At 35.9% G+C, this 19,887-nt stretch overlaps 1 protein-coding gene across 7 annotated transcripts in view; it reads right to left on the bottom strand.

Annotated features, from left to right (window-relative positions):
* Positions 1 to 3,274: 3,274 nt before the first annotated feature.
* Positions 3,275 to 19,887, bottom strand: part of LOC137250885 (probable ATP-dependent RNA helicase DHX34) — a 35,007-nt gene continuing 18,394 nt past the window's right edge. For 4 of the 7 annotated variants that reach the window (XM_067784535.1, XM_067784538.1, XM_067784536.1 and 1 more), the window contains 5 exons: positions 11,708 to 12,301; positions 7,075 to 7,307; positions 4,108 to 4,387; positions 3,922 to 4,043; positions 3,275 to 3,857 (listed from right to left, as the gene is read on the bottom strand). In XM_067784535.1, the coding sequence (XP_067640636.1) occupies positions 3,679 to 3,857; positions 3,922 to 4,043; positions 4,108 to 4,387; positions 7,075 to 7,307; positions 11,708 to 12,301 (1,408 nt within the window). In that variant the 3' untranslated portion in view covers positions 3,275 to 3,678. Of the gene's footprint in view, positions 3,858 to 3,913; positions 4,044 to 4,107; positions 4,388 to 7,074; positions 7,308 to 11,707; positions 12,302 to 19,887 lie in introns of those variants that run through there. The other 3 variants (XM_067784540.1, XM_067784537.1, XM_067784541.1) reach the window with 3 other exon arrangements.

The following is a 19,887-nucleotide window of genomic DNA, read 5'->3' as shown; positions in this document are numbered from 1 at the left end:
TCTTTCCTCGGAACGAATGTTTTTAAAATGTTCACGAATTTTATTAACAAAATCTAACGGATCTGTGTTCGTGTTGTTATATGCTGTCGAAAAAATTGTTCCAGGAACCTTAATATTTTCACCATATAACATTTCAGCTGGTGTAGCACGAATATCTTCTTTAAAGGTAGTCCGAATACCCAACAAAATCAATGGTAATTATTCCGTCCAATTAACTGAATTGTTAGAACATCTTATTGAATTCTTTAAGGTTCTGTGAAAACGTTCAACCATCGCATTTGCTTGAGGATGATAGGGTGATTTCCTGGTTCTAATAGCACCTAGAAGTGTGAAAACGCTCAACAATCGCATTTGCTTGAGGATGATAGGGTGATTTCCTGGTTCTAATAGCACCTAGAAGATGGCAAAGTTGACGAAACAGAAGGGACTCAAACTGAGAGCCCTGCTCTGTTGTAATTCGTGTACGTACACCAAATCTCGCAAGGCATACGTTTCTGGCCATCTCGAAAAACAATCCACAATTGACAAAATGTGTCTGTATCCATTCGATGGTGTTAAAGGTCCCACCAGGTCTATGTGTTTATGCTCGAAACGACCTGGATGTATTGGAATCGTGTCTAACTGGGATTTCATCACCCCTATTCTGCATTTCGATTACGTTCCCGTTCTATGCTCCGCTTTAATCGAAGTTGGGTATTCTGCATTACGACGGAATCGAAACGAGAAGAGGAAGAGCAAATGATTTTTCGAAATCAGCTGTTTGTACGGAATGTGTGAACATTGGAATAAAATAAATTAAAGAAAATTTGTAAAAAACACTGAAAAACGTTTATATTTCATTATCCACGCCATTTTGTACAAAAAAAAGCAATAGAAGTGATGTGCTTTCATAATTGTAAGTGTGTTTTTGTCGTTCTTTTGGCCAATTCCCTGCCGTGGCCACCAAGTTTTGTTAAAACGGATTCCTGCACGGATATAGTTGACATTTTCTGAATTTTATCGATGCTAATTTCATTGCACTGGCCTAAAATACTTTATGAAGATTTATTTATTCTTTCCGCAAGGATTGTTTACGTTTTCGCTTCACCTTCCTCTACTCCGGCAGCTTGCATTGGCATATAACTGGAGCCAACGAACAGACACAAATTATAGCTGTCTATTATATTTGAATCAATAGCCGCGGCATTATTTGTGGAGTTGGAAAGCAACGCATACGAAAATGGGCAGGCGAGAAGGAAAGGCAAATATTGCGAAATTTGTGTAATCCATTTGAGATGAGTGACGAATTTTAGGTAATTGAATTTAAAAGTGCTATAGTTTAATGACTTATTTTCTTATTTAGGTTTAAAAAAAACTTTCGACTTAATAAGGATGCTTTCAAGTATGTGTTAGATACTTTTGCGGGGCAAATACATCCAAGGACTTCGACATCGACATGTTGTTTTTGACCTGGAAACATATAAAAAACAGTCATCATCAAGCCTTTTAGGTTTCTTAGCAAGTTTTACTTACATTTTTGTAAAATTTTTTTTTTAATTAATAAAAAAAGTAAAAAGAAAACATTTTTCCGCCAAAAAATTTGCAACTTAGAAAAACGGAACTACGATCGAAATGCAGAATATACAAAATCGAACGATTCGAACTTGGATCGAAAGAGATTGGAACACAGAATACCAAAATTGCCAAATCGAAAAAATTCCAATCCAAGTCGAAATGCAGAATAGGGCTGAAAAAGAAAATATTTTTCCGCCAACTAATTTGCAACTTAGAAAAACGGAACTAGGATCGAAATGCAGAATACAAAAAATCGAACGATTCGAAGTTGGATCGAAAGAGATTGGAACACAGATTACCAAAATTGCCAAATCGAAAAAATTCCAATCCAAGTCGAAATGCAGAATAGGGCTGAATTGTTGATTGGAGGAAAATTTTCCTTTATCGGGGTCACCAATTATTATTTAATTTTTTAAAATTATTGATATTTATTTAAAAGCAAAGCTATTTTTATAACCGGCTGTACTTGTACACAGGGTATTATAACTTTGATTGGATAACGGTTGATTGTTCAGATATAAAGAAATCGAGATAGATATAGACTTCCATATATCAAAATCATCAGTATCGAAAACAAATTTCATTGAGCCATGTCTGTCCGTTAACACGATAACTTGAGTAAATATTGAGATATCTTCAACAAATTTGGTACACGAGCTTATCTGGACCCAGAATAGATTGGTATTGAAAATGAGCGAATTCGGATGATAACCACGCCCACATTTTGGAAAACACAAAAACCTGATTATTTAGTAAATAATACACCTAGAATGTTAAAATTTGACGTGTGGACTGATATTGAGACTTGATACAAATTTTGAAATTTTTTTTAAAACGGGCGTGGCACCGCCCACTTGTGAAAAAATCAGTTTTACAAATATTATTAAATCAAAAATCGTTAAACCTATCGTAACAAAATTCGGCAGAGACGTTGCCTTTACTATAAGAAATGCTTTGAAGAAAAATTAACGAAATCGGTTTAGGGCCACACCCACTTTTATATAAAAGATTTTTTAAAGGGTCGTAGACGAAAATAATAAGCTATATCTTAGCTTATTATCAATAGAATTTTGTATCAATAGAATTTTACTTTCTAAATTGAATTATAACATTAAATTGGAAAACACTAAAATTTTTTTAAATGGGAGTGGCACCGCCCCTTTTTTGTCTAAGCAATTTTCAATGTTTCGGGAGCCATAACTCGAAGAAAAATTAACGGATCGTAACAAAATTGGGTACAAATATTTTTCTTATAGCAGGAAATATTTCTAGTTAAAAGGGATAAGATTGAATAAGGACCACACCCACTTTTATATAAATGACTTTAAAAAGGGTCGTAAGTAAAAAATAATAAGTTAAATCTTAGCGAAAAATAGTTTTGTACCCATAGTATTTTTATTGTTCTGTATATCTTTATTTTAAAATAAACAGTAGGGAAATCCCCATATTTAATTTAATTTAAACTGCATTATTACTCGCTCAAGGCCATTGGTGTTAGCCTCTGTATCCTTTTTGCTTCTTCTAAAAGAAAATTAGTTCAGAATAGAACCATATGTATGTATATGTATTATTGTGCAGCCTTGTAACACTATTAAGCACACAAAACAAACAACAACACCATTTAAAGTTTACAGCTGGGTATGTAATGTTCAGTTTCACCCGAACTTAGACTTCCTTACTTGTTATAACTCTATACAAATTTTAGAAAGTTTTAGAAATATTTTATTTGCCTACTTATCGTCTTTTTATTATTTTATATTAGAAAAGATTTTTATTTTATATTAGAAAAGTTTTTTTTTATAAAGTAGACAATGTCCGTTACAGTTAGATACATATACATACATATGTAATACTCCTATTGCTACAAAAGGCTAGGTACATTCCCAAACATCAGAGTGCCGATATATTACTGTTTAAACGTTTTTGTTTTTGTATACAATAATCGAATGTACCTGAATTTAAATTTTTTCTTGTCACACTTATGCTGCTACAATCACAAAAATTTCTTCTTCTGTCTTCTTTTGATTTCGAACATTGCGATCATTTTCTATTAGCAATATTGGAGTATTACATATATGGTTAGATATAATTTTAAAATAATGTTTTCAAAGATTTTAGTCCTACTCATCCGTTTTTTTTACTGCAATACTTTCTATGTTTCAAAATATCAATTTTACTCATATGTAATTCCTTATTACATATCTCACAAACGTATGAACTGCTGCTTTTATTTGCCTTTGAAGTGGGGCCACTGGCGGTTGGTGTATCACTTTTGCGTACTTTACTTGTTGATGGACTGCAAGCTGAAAGATGAATTTGGATTATAGTTATAATAATTATCATTAAACACATTATATAATTACTTACACTTTGTATGCAATAATATCTCAATTGTATCAAATGCTAATTCAATTTCACAAATCTTGCAGTGCCATGTATTTTGACGCATTTCTGCCTCCATTGCCAATGTCCATTGCACTTCTTGGAGACTATTTTTGCGATAATGGATGAAATAAAAATTACACTATATTAAAACATTCACTTTGAACTTACCATCCATAAACTATATTTTCGGCAACATTAATACCACCTTTTTCATCATTTATTGCGATTGGGTAGTCGGCAGCAAATGGATTGATATTGAATTCGTCAAAATTATTCGGCTTTCGATGTGTATAAAGGGACTTTATATCAGCTGGCAGCAAGCGTTTTATTGTATAGCTTACATTGGCGCTCATAAAATCGATTAGCTCCTCCCAAAGTTCGGCTTCCTCATCTTTCACGGCGTTCTTATCTTTTTTCACGCTTTGACTCTCCACATTATTGGCCAGATCTATTGTATAAAAATAAAAGTATAGACGAGTTATCGATTTGTTATCGAAGGTAGGAGTGTCAACCAATTTTATTGGCGTTGATGAGCCTTTGTCGGATATTGATCCGGTACGTTCGGGAAAATAGCGCAATAAGGTACTAGCCCGACGATCTTGACAACAATATAATATGATGACGTTGGAACTTCTAGTTTCTATTACAACTACAACTTCTGCCATAAGACTGCCAAATTACACTGTACAGACATCTTGCGATAAGCAATCAACTGATATCTCTCTATTCGAAGCCTCGAAACTATAGGCTTTTGAAGTTTGAAACTTGGCCTTTCTCAGTATACTTCTATAAGTAATTGTAACGAATTTAAGGAAATTCTTGATTATTCTTCAGCTTCTGTTATCGTTCAAATCACTGTACTGTCGGATAAATAACTAAAAATTTCAGTATAGCAAAACATTCTTAATTTACAACACTACTATTGCAGTAGTACTTCACAATTAAAATACTCGCGTACTTCTCTTGCAACTTTTAAAGTCAAATCAATGATTATTCCTTAGCTTGCGCTCTTTTAATACTCTCAGTTGCCTCGTCCGCCTATTTCTCCTAGAGTCTAGACTTTTCGCGAACAGCGATCTCGAATAGTTACTTATATATTTCTCGTTTCTGTATGTCATAGTTGGTTATTTAGCTGTATACATGTCTATTCATGAGAAATATCTTCGCTCTTAACTGTACATGTATGTGTGTGGCTATATCGGGGGAAAGGCCATAACCACTTTTTTAATGAATTGAGACCAGCGTAAAAACAAGAAGCAAATAATAAAATAAAATAAAACACTTAAAAATGAAAATTCAGTTACATCATCTGTATTTAAGGACACATATTTTTCCTGTGTTTTGATGAATTTCTATAAAGAAAGTGATTAAAAAATTTCTTGACAACACCATCCTCCGTATTTCGAGTGTCGATCGGCAATAGAATCCACTTTTGTCGGCCGGGACGCTTTTCGATGTATGTACATTTATAAGTGGACGAGTATAACATACTTTTAGCTATTATAAAGATAATAGACTATCGCACAGCTGTCGTCCTATCTACTGCGATTGATGGCTTTATACTCTGCGTGCAAAGCAGGTTGTACAGGTATAAAGGAATCAAGATAGATATAGACTTAAATATCAGTATCGAAAACAAATTTGAATGAGCCATGTCCGTCTGTCCGTTAACACGATAACTTGAGTAAATATTGAGATATCTTCACCAAATTTTGTACACGAGCTTATCTGGACCCAGAATAGATTGGTATTGAAAATGAGCGAAATCGGATGATAATCACGCCCACTTTTTATATACATATATAACATTTTGGAAAACACAAAAAAACTGATTATTTAGTAAATAATACATCTAGAATGTTGAGCCTCTTGATAAAAATTTGAAAAAATCAATTTTAAAAATATTATTATTCATAAATCAAAAATCGTTAAAACTATCGTATCAAAATTCGGCAGAGAGGTTGCCTTTACTATAAGGAATGCTTTGAAGAAAAATTAACGAAATCGGTTAAGGACCACGCCCACTTTTATATAAAAGATTTTTAAAAGGGTCGTGGACGAATAAAATAAGCTCTATCTTTGCAAAAAAGAGCTTTATATCAATGGCATTTCATTTCCCACGTGGATTTATAACAATAAATAGGAAAAACTTCAAATTTTAAAAAATGGGCGTGGCACCGCCCCTTTTATGACTAAGCGATTTTCTATGTTTCGGGAGCCATAACTCGAAGAAAAATTAACGGATCGTAATAAAATTGGATGCACAAATTTTCCCTATAGCAGGAAATATTTCTAGAAAAAATGGACGAGATCGGTTCAAGACCACGCCCACTTGTATATAAATTATATATTTTTAAAAGGGTCGTAGGCGAAAATAATAAGCTATATCTTAGCGAAAAAGAGCTTTGTATCAATAGAATTTTACTTTTTAAATTGAATTATAACATTAAATTGGAAAATACTAAAATTTTTGAAAATGAGTGTGGCACCGCCCCTTTCATGACTAAGCAATTTTCTATGTTTCGGGAGCCATAGCTCGAATAAAAATTAACGGATCGCAATAAAATTGGGTACACAAAATTTCCCTATAGTAGAAAATATTTCTAGTAAAAATGGACGGGATCGGTTAAAGACCACGGCAACTTAGATATAAAACAAGTTTAAAAGTGTCGTAGACTAGAATAATAAGCTATAACTTAGCAAAAAATAGTTTTGAATCAATGATATTTCACTTATCAAGTTTTATTGTAAGAGGAAATGGGGAGACATTTTTTTTTTTAAACGGGCGGTGCCACGTGTTATATAGAAAAGTAATTTATCTGAAATGAAATGTACAATTGAAGCTCACGCTGGGTATATAATGTTCGGTTACACCCGAACTTAGACACCTTTACTTGTTTGAATCAAAGTCCAAATTCTCTAGTTTTTTAATTATAGTTTTCTCTAAATACTTATTTTTTTTTTTTCCAATTGCGGCAGCTACTTGATTTCATGCCACGCCTTAATATCTTGTATACTAAAAACAACTACCAAACATCCAACATCAAACATTCTTTCTCAAAAATCACTTTCAGGCAAGGATTACTTTAAAATATTAACGTAATAAATAATTATTAAAAGCAAATACATTCTTACCAGTCAGCTTTTGTGATAATAATTTAGCCCATAATCTACGTAATTTAATGGCTCTACACAGCAGTTTACAACCCGTTTCAGGTATAGGGAAATCTAAGCACAGCCACGAATCACAAACTATACGTGTTACAGACGCGTTCGTATCCACTGAATATGAAAATAGCAGCAACGTCTGCGCTGCTGGCATCCGTATACAATTCATTAAATATGGTTTCGCTGTTTCAAGCAAATTTCTAAAAGATGCAAATAAAGATAGTTTAGTTAAAAGCTCTATATAGATTAGGGTGACCACACCATTTTTTGGTCCACCGTATACGATTTCAAAGCATGAGTTTCGAATTCGACAAAAAAGTTTAAATGGAAGTAATTAAAAAAATGTCAATACCGTTACTAGAACAGCAAAAAAAAACGCGCGATTAGGTGCACTTTCTGAGCGTAACTTTTTAACGCAGGGCTACATTTTTATGATTGGATTAAGTCATGTATTTATGATCAATTTTAAAACTAACACTCGTATAAAAAGATTACTTGCTGTTCAGAAAGTGATGGTAGGAGTAAAATAAATTGAATCACTTTTCAAGGCTACATCAGTTGAAATAGAATTTCTTCGAAAACCAAAACATGGCTGCATAATTCATAATCGTAAGAGAAATATTTCGTTTGCATTTAAGGGGCCACCCTAACATGATTAAATACCAGTGGCAAATCTAGCGTCACTTACGTTTCATAGCACGATAAAATTAAGTTTTTTTATTATTTGTAAAATCGTGTGATAAACTCAGTAGCGCCTGAGGGTTTAGAAAGTTAAGGGTCATTTTCTTGTATAAACTTCAGGGTGTCTCCATCCAATAAAAACATTTCTTGTGAATAAAATTTGTTTTTATAGGACATAAATTTTGAAGTACATATAAGAAAAGGAACCTACGTATGTAAATCAAACCTATTTGCAAACAACAAAACAACTTCAGAAAATTTTTGAAAATAAGTAGCAAAAGCAGTTTTGTATCGAACTATGAAAGGTATTTGAGATAAAATTTTCAAGTGTATCAACATTTTTTCGAACGAGATTTATTTTTGTAGAATTGGTTTTTATCGGTTTTCAACTATAAAAAACACAAAGTTTTGATAATTTTTCGAAATTCGAACTATTTTCGAAGTTGTATGTAGCTATTTTATTTTTTCCATAAAGTTGTACTTTTTATTTAAAAGTCGCAATGGATTTCTCCAGATTTGCTTATTTATGGCGACGGCTTGGTGTGGTGATAGCGTGCTCCGCCTACCACAGCGAACGTCCTGGATCCGCCAATTTGTAAGAAAAAATTAAAAAGGAACACGACGCAATTTGGAACAATAGCTCGGTCTAAATCTCCTCGGAGGTAGAACGCGCCAAGTCTTTATTTATTTTATGCCACATATCTTGACGTCCTTCATTCCATCATATTTTTTTAAATTAAAAATTCATTATTTGTGGAATGACCGGCCGCCGTGGTGTTATGGTTGTTGTTGTTGTTGTTGTTAGCGATAAGGTTGCTCCCCGAAGGCTTTGGGGAGTGTTATCGATGTGATGGTTCTTTGCCGGCTACAGATCCGGTACGCTCCGGTAACCAAGCTCCATTAAGGTGACAGCCCGACCATCTCGGGAACGATTTATATGGTCACATTAAACCTTCAGGCCATCCCTCCCTCCCCACCCCAAGTTCCATGAGGAGCTTGGGGTCGCCAGAGCCTCGTCTGTTAGTGAAACGGGATTCGCCGCTCGAAGGTGATGTAGACAATTGGGTTTGGAGAAGCTATATATTGCGCTGGCAACCTGAAAAGGTTGCGCTACACAACCCCTTGAATCTGGTATTTTAGTCGCCTCTTACGACAGGCATACCTACCGCGGGTATATTCTAACCCCCTAACCCGCTGGGGGTTGGTGTGATGGTAGCGTGCTCCGCCTACCACACCGAAGATCCTGAGTTCAAGCCCCGAGCAAAGCAATATCAAAATTTTAGAAACAAGTTTTTTCAATTAGAAGAAAATTTTTCTATGCGGGGTCGCCCTTCGGCAGTGTTCAGCAAGCACTCCGAGCGTTTTTCTGCCATGAAAAGCTCTCAATGAAAACTCATCTGCCTCGCAGATGCCGTTCAGAGTCGGCATAAAACAGTAGGTCCCATCCCGCCAATTTGTAGGAAAATTAAAAGGAGCATGATGCAAATTGGAAGAGAAGCTCGGCCTAAAATCTTCGGAGGTTATCGCGCCTTACATTTATTTCTTTACATACATAACTTCCTAAAGGCTTTTGTGTAGCATTTGACTGAAAGATAATTTTTATAATATCATCATATATATTATTTCTAATTTCTGTTCTTGTGTGTGGGTCCCTTTTTCGCTCTTATTTGGAATCCAAATCTATAAATAAAGTTTTGGTTGTAAAGATGGAGATTCGGGCTATTAGCGAGCTTTGGGCAATTTTGGTCGTAGTGCTTTTGTTTAGCTATATTTTATTAAAATAATTTGTTAAAAATAAATGATTGTGAGCACACAAAGAAATCTATTTGTACTATGGCACTATTGTGAATATTTGCACTGCATTACCGGCAGTTGCTATTGTACGCTAGATGACAGCGCAAGCTGTAAGGTTTAATTGATTGATGACAGTTGCCATTATACGCTAGATGACAGCGCACACTGTAAGTTAATAGAACAGCTGATTTCTGTTGATATTTGATAAGAGGCTTTTATATTGGTTGCGCAAGATGCGCACGGGGCAGGTTCGTATCAATATATTTGTTTTTTTTTTTATTTAAGTTATTGTTGGGGCTTTAATCTTCTAAAAAAAGCTCGATCATCGATACATGTTAATACACGTGAGAAATTATTTTTGCTACAGACCAAGAGTGGTAAAAGCGGTGCGGGGTTAAAACACTATTGTGCTGATAACATCAAACCTCGTCAACCCCACGTTAAAAGCTGCTTAGTTAGTTGACTTTTCATAAAAAACTGTTTTTAAATACTGATAGAAAAACCTAACGTTGTGTTAATATGGCATTTCTGCGAATTCATTAATAAAGTCGTTGCTCCTTTTCTCGAACCCTAAACGATACATGTTTTAAACGACTTAAAACGCTCAACTATACTATAGAAAACATATGAATCATTTAATTTCTAAAATTTAAAACCTTTACGTATTGCGAGAGGACATAAATGAAGTTGAATTTATATCATTTCTACCAAATAAAATAATTAAAACGAAGTTTTTAAGTTAAACGGTTTTATTGAAAACAATACTTATATAAAGTAATAATACAACTAAAAGATATAAAATAACTAGGTTGGTCCTAGGTACTAGTCATCACACTCCTCATCAATCTAGGGCGTTGATCAGACAATTAAATAAAAACGTTGGGCGCGTGAAATTTCTAAAAATGTGAGGCGTAGCATAACCTGATTAAGGTTCAGTTGGTCTTATATATGACTATCAATAGAAATTTGACGCGTCCAACGCTTATTTTTTCTAGCCTGATTATTTTCTAGCTTTTAGTATTATTATTACTTCATGTAAGCATTGTTTTCAATAAAACCGTTTTAACTTAAAACAAATTTTTAATTATTTTAGCTTCAAGTTTGTAGTTTTATTTAATTGTCCATTATTTCTCATTCTTTTAGTTCATTTAGTGGCTCATTATTACAAGGACTCTTTCCTGACAATTTGGTACAATCTAAGTCCTCAATACATAATCCTTCCAAAGACTTTACTCGACTCTGCGCCACGTATGCTTGTCTCTCCTCGAACTCCAAAATATTTTGATGTCACTTCTACCGGACTGTATGTAATATTTGAACCCAATATGATCCAAATCGGACATCATAGGTCGCTTCCTATTCATGTATGTATTATGTGTTCCAAATATGGACCAAATCGGACCACAGATACGAAAATTTTGAATATCTCGATCTTTGCGCCACCTAGCGGCGATTTTTTCACAGGCCGTTTTCTATTCATGTATGTATTATGTGTTCCAAATATGAGCCAAATAGGACCACAAATACGATTTTTTAATATCTCGATCCTTGCGCCACCTAGCGGCGATTTTTTTCATATGTCGCTTTCTATTCATATATGTATTATGTGTTCCAAATATGAGTCAAATTGGACCACAAATACGATTTTTGTGAATATCTCGATCCTTGCGCCACCTAACGCCGATTTTTTCTGATTATTGCATTGTTATCGGGTTTTGAACTATATTCCAAGTTTCTAGCTTGTAGCTTATCGGGAAGTTACTTAAATTTCAATTACAAAATTCGTTCACAACGGCCGTGCAGCCTGTTAAATCAAGCTAAATAAAACCGTTTAAAAATAGATTTTTTCAGGTACAATATTTTTAACCGACTTCCTGAGACACGGCTTCATTAATAATTTCGCTTAGATACGACCTTCCTAAAATATAATATCTGAGATATCCTTGTTTAAAAAATTTTAAAGTTGCAACCTTTCTATTAGGACAGGTCGATATATAAAGTCTTCTCGATATATACTCTTCCGGCTCGTTTACAATTTTACTGATTGGTTATATTTACTACATATTCAAAAGCTTGTAAGCTAGCATTTATCGCGTTGGCGAGGACAATATGTATTCTGACTTACTGATAGCACAACACTTGATGACTCGCGCTCAACAATTGTTTTGGCGTATAATAATTTGGTTTATCCAAAATATCACTGTCACTCAATTTGAGCACATCAAAATATTTTGCAAAATATGAATTCGGATGTATAGAGATGAACGGCTTCAGATTTGTGTGAAAAAATTGCTGACTACCATTTTTGCAATAATTAAATTCATCAGCAATAGCGATTTGGGGATAAAATCCACTTACAATAATTAATTTTAATAACAATACATCACGCAATTTATCTGTTTTGGATGATTCGAGGAGTATATCCAATTTTACGGTATCGTGTTGTAAACGAAAATCAACATCACGTATATCATCGCCTGCACTAGCATCATCGAATTCATCACCCTCACCGCTATAGCCGCTACTCTTGAGTACTTTTCGTTTACGCGGTTCCTGAAATTTTTGTTTACGTTTGATGGCTTTTAAGTGCCGTATCTCGCCATGACGTCGCGCACGTTCGGCGCTTGTTAGCTGAGTTCCCTCTTTATTTTTGCAGGTCATATTGCAGCTTTCGAGAATATTTTGAAATTGATTGCGCAATTTGGTGATTTCATAGAACCTACAAACGGAAAGGTTAGCAGGAATTTCAATATAGGTTTTTCGAAGGTATTATAATATATATACAGAGTTATAAATTAAAATTTTAGGAGAAAAACAGTTAAGAAGTTTTCGTTTTGCTTTGCCAACGTGCTCTTTTTTCATATTTTTCTTTCTGTTGAGCGAGCCTAAAAGTTTTGTAATTTTTCTCTGATATAAATAGCGATAATAATGCGGGTTCGAGTCGAGCTCAAGACCTAGCGATAGTGTTTTAATAATTTAGCAATAATTTAAACAACGTGACATTAGGACGGACAAGGCGACAGCTGTTACAATTATACCTTGTATATCTCTTCAAAGCCTTTTCTCATCGGAGTGGGATTTGAACCCGTACTCCTACGATGGTTGAAGTGTTACAAACGCATTCAGCCACGTCATGCTTTAGTTGTTGTAAACTTATTGTAATGATATTTTTTTTATTAAAATTTTAAATTACAATAGAAGAAAGAAAAAAAAATTATTACAATAATAATCAAAAAATCATTGTTAGGCCTTGATCTCGATTCGAACCCGCGATTTTACAAAACAATAAGCCGATAAACAACAAAAATTTGTTAATACATCCCAGAGCACGGGGAAAGAGTGATAATAAATATGAGAGTCATTGCACGGTACGAAACAAGATGGCATCACTGCAACTTAACGAACGACCAGGCAAAACTGTATGCCATATAAGCGGAAATTTTCAGTACAATATAGTCAGTGCAGCGGCCAAGGCACCAATTTTGAAACACACAGCCACACAGCCATACAAACACAACGTTAACCACAACGTCAAGCAACAACATAATAAGAAGTGAATTGTCAAATTGTTGAATTGTATTTTTAATACTTGTACTCAATTTACAAATAAATAAATGTTTTAATGTTAAATTTAAATCGTTCATTCGCCGCCGACAATGAGAATATGGTATCATTGTCATAAAACAAGTCCCATATTCACATCCTTTCTTCGACAGAGGTCGCAGCGCTATGAAAATCAATTGGCAAAAAACAGAATAAAAGTAGAAATTACGAAGACAAACAAACAACCGCTGTGATAGGAATGTTTATAAAGCGGCGCCTAACGTTGCCGATTAAGGAACTTAGCAGTTCCCGAACTGGATCTATGCAACGCCCTGTGGCAGTTGTCTAAATCCGAATTCAGCAGGGCCGTTATTACATGTTGCGATCCGTGATCGAAACTCATTTTTTAAATCACAATAGTTCTGAAATGGTGGATCTGATTAAAGACATATGCGAGCTGGTGAAAAATAGTACTTATTAGATCCATAACTTATTATATTTTTTAGAAATAGTTTGACGGTTGTATAGTTACCGCTTGTGTGAAAATGGGTTTCAATCACTGATTGTAACACGTAATACGGGTTAAGGTTATTAATCAGAATTCAGGACCTTCAAACAATAAATCAGAAACTGTCAAAAGATTTGTGAAAATGTGATAATAAGTTTTGGAACTGAGTACTAATAGTCAACATTTCAAATATTTCCCTAATTCAGAGCTTTTTAAAAAATGGTTTCGATAACGGATCGTATAACGCGATACGGGCCCAGGGTTCGAATCGTACATACAACCACAAACAAATGGTAGTTTTTGTTTTTTTTTTTTTTGAGATTTGAAATCGTCCCAGTACCAGTTTATTGTCCAGTGTTATTTATTTAATTTCTGTATTCAATTTTGATTGAGTGTACATTTGGCACCACTACTACACAATGGTAACACCATAGAGGCTAAAACCATTTGTAGCAGCTTGCGATTAGATAATTTTTTAAATTTTAGTGTTTTTAAAACCTTACGCAGACGTCAACATAGTTTAGCGAATTAAAACGCAGCGGCTTCGCTGGCTAGGTCATGTTATGCGAATAAGAGATAACGCTCCGGCTAAGAAAGTATTTTTATCGGAACCCGCCTTCCACGATTTAAACTCCCATGTGGGTTGTACTAAAAATTTTTATTTTTAATTTTTTTAAGGCCCGATTTTTCAGTACAAGTTCAACGCAGTTTGTCAGTCTAGGCTTAAACTTTTTCTGCAGTTTTTCAGTCTATTTTAACTGAAGTTTAAGCTGAGCTTAAGCGGCCGATCTGACAGGGTTAAACTCTAGTTAACCTATCAGTTATTTGCGTTCGTTGGCAACACGCATTTGGGCTTAAATACCACTACATCTCATGTTGATAACAAGGCAAAAGTTGTTTCGAAGCAGGACTCAACTTGAGAATCATAACGTTCTGAGCAAAAAAGGAAATTTTTTATAAACCAAAAAATGCTATTACTTAAGTTAAAAAAAATATAGTTCCCAACTTGTATTTATATGTGGTTCTTCACAAAATCTCTCAAAGGTCGGAAAATAATTTGAGAATGACGTTGGAGGTCAACTCGAGAACTATACATTTTACAAAATTTCTCAAAGGTTGGATAGTGATTAGAGAATGAAGTTGGATAACGACTTGATAACTATCTGATTTAAGAATTATTACAGCATGATGTTGGATATCAGCTTAGGAACTAGATATATATTTCTCTAAGGCTGAAGAATTTTTTTTCCATGTTTGTTGGTTAAACAAAATCCAAATGTTGCCGTATCTACAAATTATCTAGATAACAAAAAAAACAGTGTTGCCGTACAAAAAGCCTACCCCCAAACGCGGCATTAAACTGTGACTGAAAAACTGCTCAGTAGTTTAACAGGAGTTTTAATTTGACTAGAGGTTAAGCAAACTTAGTTTAAGCTTAGCTTAACCAACTACTAAAAAGCCGGGCCTAAGTGTTCGATTAGGTGGACATAATTACATACATATATATTTTCCCAAGTAGAGTTAAGTTTTTATGTCGATTGACAATGTGGTTCACAGTGTAATTAATTGTACCGACTATAATTTATTGCCTATATATTTCTTTTGTTGATTGTGTAGTTTTGTTGAGTCAAGTTTTTAAAATATGTATATAAACGTACATATATTAAACGGAAGTTAAATCGTAATTTATTTCGAACTACCCATTACTGACTCTACGCATAAAAAATAAAAAAATTCGTTGAACAAAAAAAAAAACAAATTTCTTTGACCTCGGTATATGTATGTATTTATATGGCTAATTTACAAATATATGTCTAGGTCGAATAGATGCAGAAAATAATGATTTTTATAGAATACTAGCAGACCCGGCTGGCGTTGTTCTGCCCTAAATTTGTATATCTGCATACATTTTAATAAGCTTTTTCCGTCTAACTCTCCCTCGCCTCTCTACACTTTTTCCTAATCTTTGTATTCACTCCTCCCTCCGTATTTTTTGCTTCATCTATCTCCATTTTCGTCTCATTCTATCTCTTTCTCAGTCTCCTTCTCTCTTTTCTCTTCTCTCAAGTTTTTCTCATTCTTCTTCATATCTTATTGCCAGTCCCAGAGGGTGGTATGTATTTTGTTCCAGTCCCAGTCCCACTTCGAGTCTCAGTCTCAGTCCCAGTCCTAATCCCAGTCCCAGTCCGTCTCTGGTCTACTTCCCGGAAAAAAGCATCGGAATATAGACAAATTTATATACCAAATTCAGGCAAATCGAATAGGACTTATGTAAATAGGTATGTAGGTATTATTAATTCATGTCTTTATTTCGGCTTCGCATGCATATTTATCAGTTTTGCCAGGTTGATGCGACTAAATCGAATATCACAATGAAAATTACTTAAAAACTCTCAGCAACAGCTTTCATTTGATATCCAAAATACACACACATTCTAGGGGTGCCCGGGTCCACGTTTTGGCCTATATCTCAGACCCTAGTCACCAATAGGTATGAAAACTACCCTGTACTAAAGCACTCATCAACAGCTTTCATGTGATATCCATATTGTATAAACACATTCTAGGCGTGCCCGGGTCCACGTTCTGGCCTATATCTCGAGACCCTAGTCACCGATAGGTATGAAAACTACCCTGTACTAAAGCACTCATCAACAGCTTTCATTTAATATTCATATTGTATAAACACATTCTAGGGCTGCCCGGGTCCACGTTTTGGCCTATATATCGAAACCCTAGTCACCAATAGGTACGAAAACTACCCTGTACTAAAGCACTCATCAGCAGCTTTCATTTGATATCCATATTTTATAAACACATTCTAAGGGCGCCCGGGTCCACTTTTTGTCCTATTTCTCGAGACCCTAGTCACCAATATGTATCCTGGTCCACTTCCCGGAAGAAAAATTATCCAACATTTTAATCTAGATATAACGCTACCCACATACCAAATTTCAGGCAAATCGAGCCATATATACGACAGTTTAGAATAAATCGGTCCCTGGTCCACTTCCCGAAAAAAAAACTTCGCAAACACTCTCCGGGTTCCTTCTTCTTTTTATATTGTAACGAATTTACTTGCAAATCCTCTTATTTGCCCTTCTGCTAAGTTCGAATCACTAAACTGTTGAATAAATAACTCCAATATTGAATAACGGAAAAAATGGCCTTTATTAAAGTACTTCACAATAACACTTATACTTTGCAACTAGCTTGCTTAACAACCAAACTGTCTGATAGCTCAAATGAAACTCTTTCAGAATAATACTGCTATTGCTCGCTAGATATCGTCTTAATCGAAATTGCCCATAGCGCCTCTACCGCTGATGCTTTTATACTCTGTGATCTCCTCGTGGCATCTTCTAGGCGCTTCCAGAATTTTACTTAGTTATAAATTTCTCAGCTACAACTACAGATGTATAATTTCTCATTTGAGTAATACTTGCACAAATTATTGCCCTCTCTTGTGACAACTCAGATAAGATATATGCATGCGTTTGTGCATTGTTTCTCCGCTGCTCGTATACGTACATATGTGTAGACGCAATTATTGATTCGTTTATGTAGTAGATACATAATGATTGATCTATGGATGTGCATGATATCACTGTTTAGCATCGGCTTAGAGTTGGCAGCACCCCTTAGTTTTGCTAATATTCGTCACACTGCCCTCCACCTAAGTCTGATCGTCCCGATCAGACAAATCTCCCGATCTAAACGTTACCAGCCTTTCCAAATGGACCACTTTCATTTTGGTTCGTGGTTTACCGATGGTTTGTATGCGGTACACTACATCGTTGATCCGTTTTACAACTTTGTATGGGCCTTCCCAATTACACTGCAATTTCGGGGACAAACCTTTTTTACGTTGTGAGTTGTATAACAGCACCAAATCTCCTTCCTGAAAACCTTCCGAATTAATTGCTTTATCGTATCTCGCTTTCATCTTGTCACTCATAATCTTTGTTCGTTCCCTTATCAGATCATGTATTTCTCTTAGCTCTTCTTCCAAATCACTGGTGGATTTCTTGACATTTCTCTCCGCATTGGCATCTATCCCAAACTTCAAATCAGCTGGCAGTCTAAGGTCATTGCCAAAAATTACTTTTGCAAGGATTTGGCCCGTTGTCTCATGCACTGCTGATCGGTAAGCCATCAAGAATAATGGTATGCGGGTATCCCACTCTTTATGGTACTTGTCTACTACTTTCCTTAAGTGCTCCTCCAATGTTCTATTTAATCGTTCTACCATACCATCGGATTGAGGATGCAATGCAGTTGTCCGTGTTTTTCGAATGCCCAATGATTTACACATTTCCTGGAACACAGCTGATTCGAAATTCCTGCCTTGGTCAGAATGTAACTCCATTGGTACACCATACCTTGCAACCCAATTGTTTATAAACACTTCGGCTACTGTTTCCGCTTCTTGATTTGGGATTGGGTATACCTCTGGCCATTTGCTGAAATAATCCATAACTACTAGTACATATTTGTTTCCGCCGTTGCTAGTAGGAAATGGACCGGCGACATACATAGCGACCCTTTCAAATGGCGCACCTGAGTTATATTGCTTCATCTGGCCATGACTTCGGGTTCTGGGCCCTTTCGCTCTGCTGCAAACCTCGCAGTTCGCAATCCAATCAGTGACCGACTGACGGTAACCAACCCAATAGAATCTCTGTTTAATCTTCTCGAGCGTCTTCGTGATTCCAAGATGACCTCCGCTTGGACCATTATGCAGCTCACTGAGCACGTCAGGAATCCTCTTTCTGGGAACAACTATCATTTTCTTTTTTCTTTGACCATCCTCACTCTCCCATACTCGATGCAAGCAACCGGATATCACTTCCAAACTGTTCCACTGTGCACAATATGACTTCGCAATGGGACTCTCTGCTGACATCTCCTCTCTGCTTGATCTTTCGTGTCGTTCGAGCCCTTGCATAACATGTGACAGATCTGTGTCTTCTAGCTGACACTTTCTTAGTTGTTCCCCGTCCCATTCATCCGTACACGTTATAGTCATTAGCCGGACATCTATAATGTCTTCTGTGCCCTTTGTCGTTACCTTGTGACCCAAATAATTTACTTCCTTTTTAAACAGCGCACACTTTTTGGGACTTAACTTTAGACCAGCGCCAGCTATTCTCTGGAAAACTTCCTCCAAGTTCTTAAGATTTTCAACAAAATTCTTGCCCAATACGATGATGTCGTCCAGGTACACCAAGCATGTTTTCCAATGTAGTCCTTTCAGTACCTGGTCCATGAGTCTCTCAAAAGTAGCTGGTGCATTACAAAGTCCAAAAGGCATCACTGTAAATTGCCAAAGACCATCACCGACACTAAAGGCTGTTTTCTCTTTATCTTCCTCCTTCACCTCAACTTGCCAGTAGCCGCTTTTCAAGTCCAGTGTGGAAAACCATTTCGTACCAGATAGCGAGTCCAGAGTGTCAATTCTTGGCAATGGGTAGCTATCCTTTTTCGTAACGTCATTCAACTTCCGGTGGTCCACGCAAAACCTCATTTTTCCATTCTTCTTCTTTACAAGTACTACCGGTGAGCTCCATGGACTAGCTGATGGTTCGATGACGCCGCTGTCGCTCATTTCTTGTACGATTTAACTCACAACTTCCCGCTTCGCCAGTGGAACACTACGTGGAGCTTGACGGATCGGCCTCGCATTTTCAGTGTCAATTTGATGTTTCACAACATTGGTGCGGCCTGGTTTGGAACCATCCTGGTCAAATATGTTCGCGTACTTTAGGAGCAGTTGTTTTGCCTTACTCTGATAGGCTTCCTCTAGCCCCTGCGTCCATGCCGTGATGTCATTTGAAAGATCAGTATTACTAGATGGAACGTGTTCCTGGAGCTGTTCACAGTTAATAACTACTTCGGCCTCTTGGCATCTTCCCAAAATAGCTCCTTTGGTCAAATTGAATGGTGACTTGAACTCATTGAGTACTCTTACCGGAATACGTCCATCTTGTTTTGTCATAGCCAGGGTTTTTCCTACAAGTATGTTCAGTGCTGATTTATTTGCTGCTTCGACAACCCACAACTTGTTTGTCCCACAATCCCCATCAACCTTTGCCCAGATGACTGCTTCTGATTTTGGTGGTATTTGCTGACTCTCTTCCACCAGCACTCGTTTACTGCTGTAGTCTCTCTCGTAGCCGAAATTAAGTGGCACATCCATGTTCTTATATCCATCGTCTTGCTTTGCATATCGATTTTGATGCCTTGGTTGATTA

This window comes from Eurosta solidaginis, chromosome 4 (assembly GCF_040869045.1).
Source record: "Eurosta solidaginis isolate ZX-2024a chromosome 4, ASM4086904v1, whole genome shotgun sequence".
Lineage (NCBI taxonomy): Eukaryota > Metazoa > Arthropoda > Insecta > Diptera > Tephritidae > Eurosta > Eurosta solidaginis.
The sequence above is the reverse complement of the archived record's forward strand: the minus strand, read 5'-3'. Positions and strand labels throughout refer to the sequence as shown.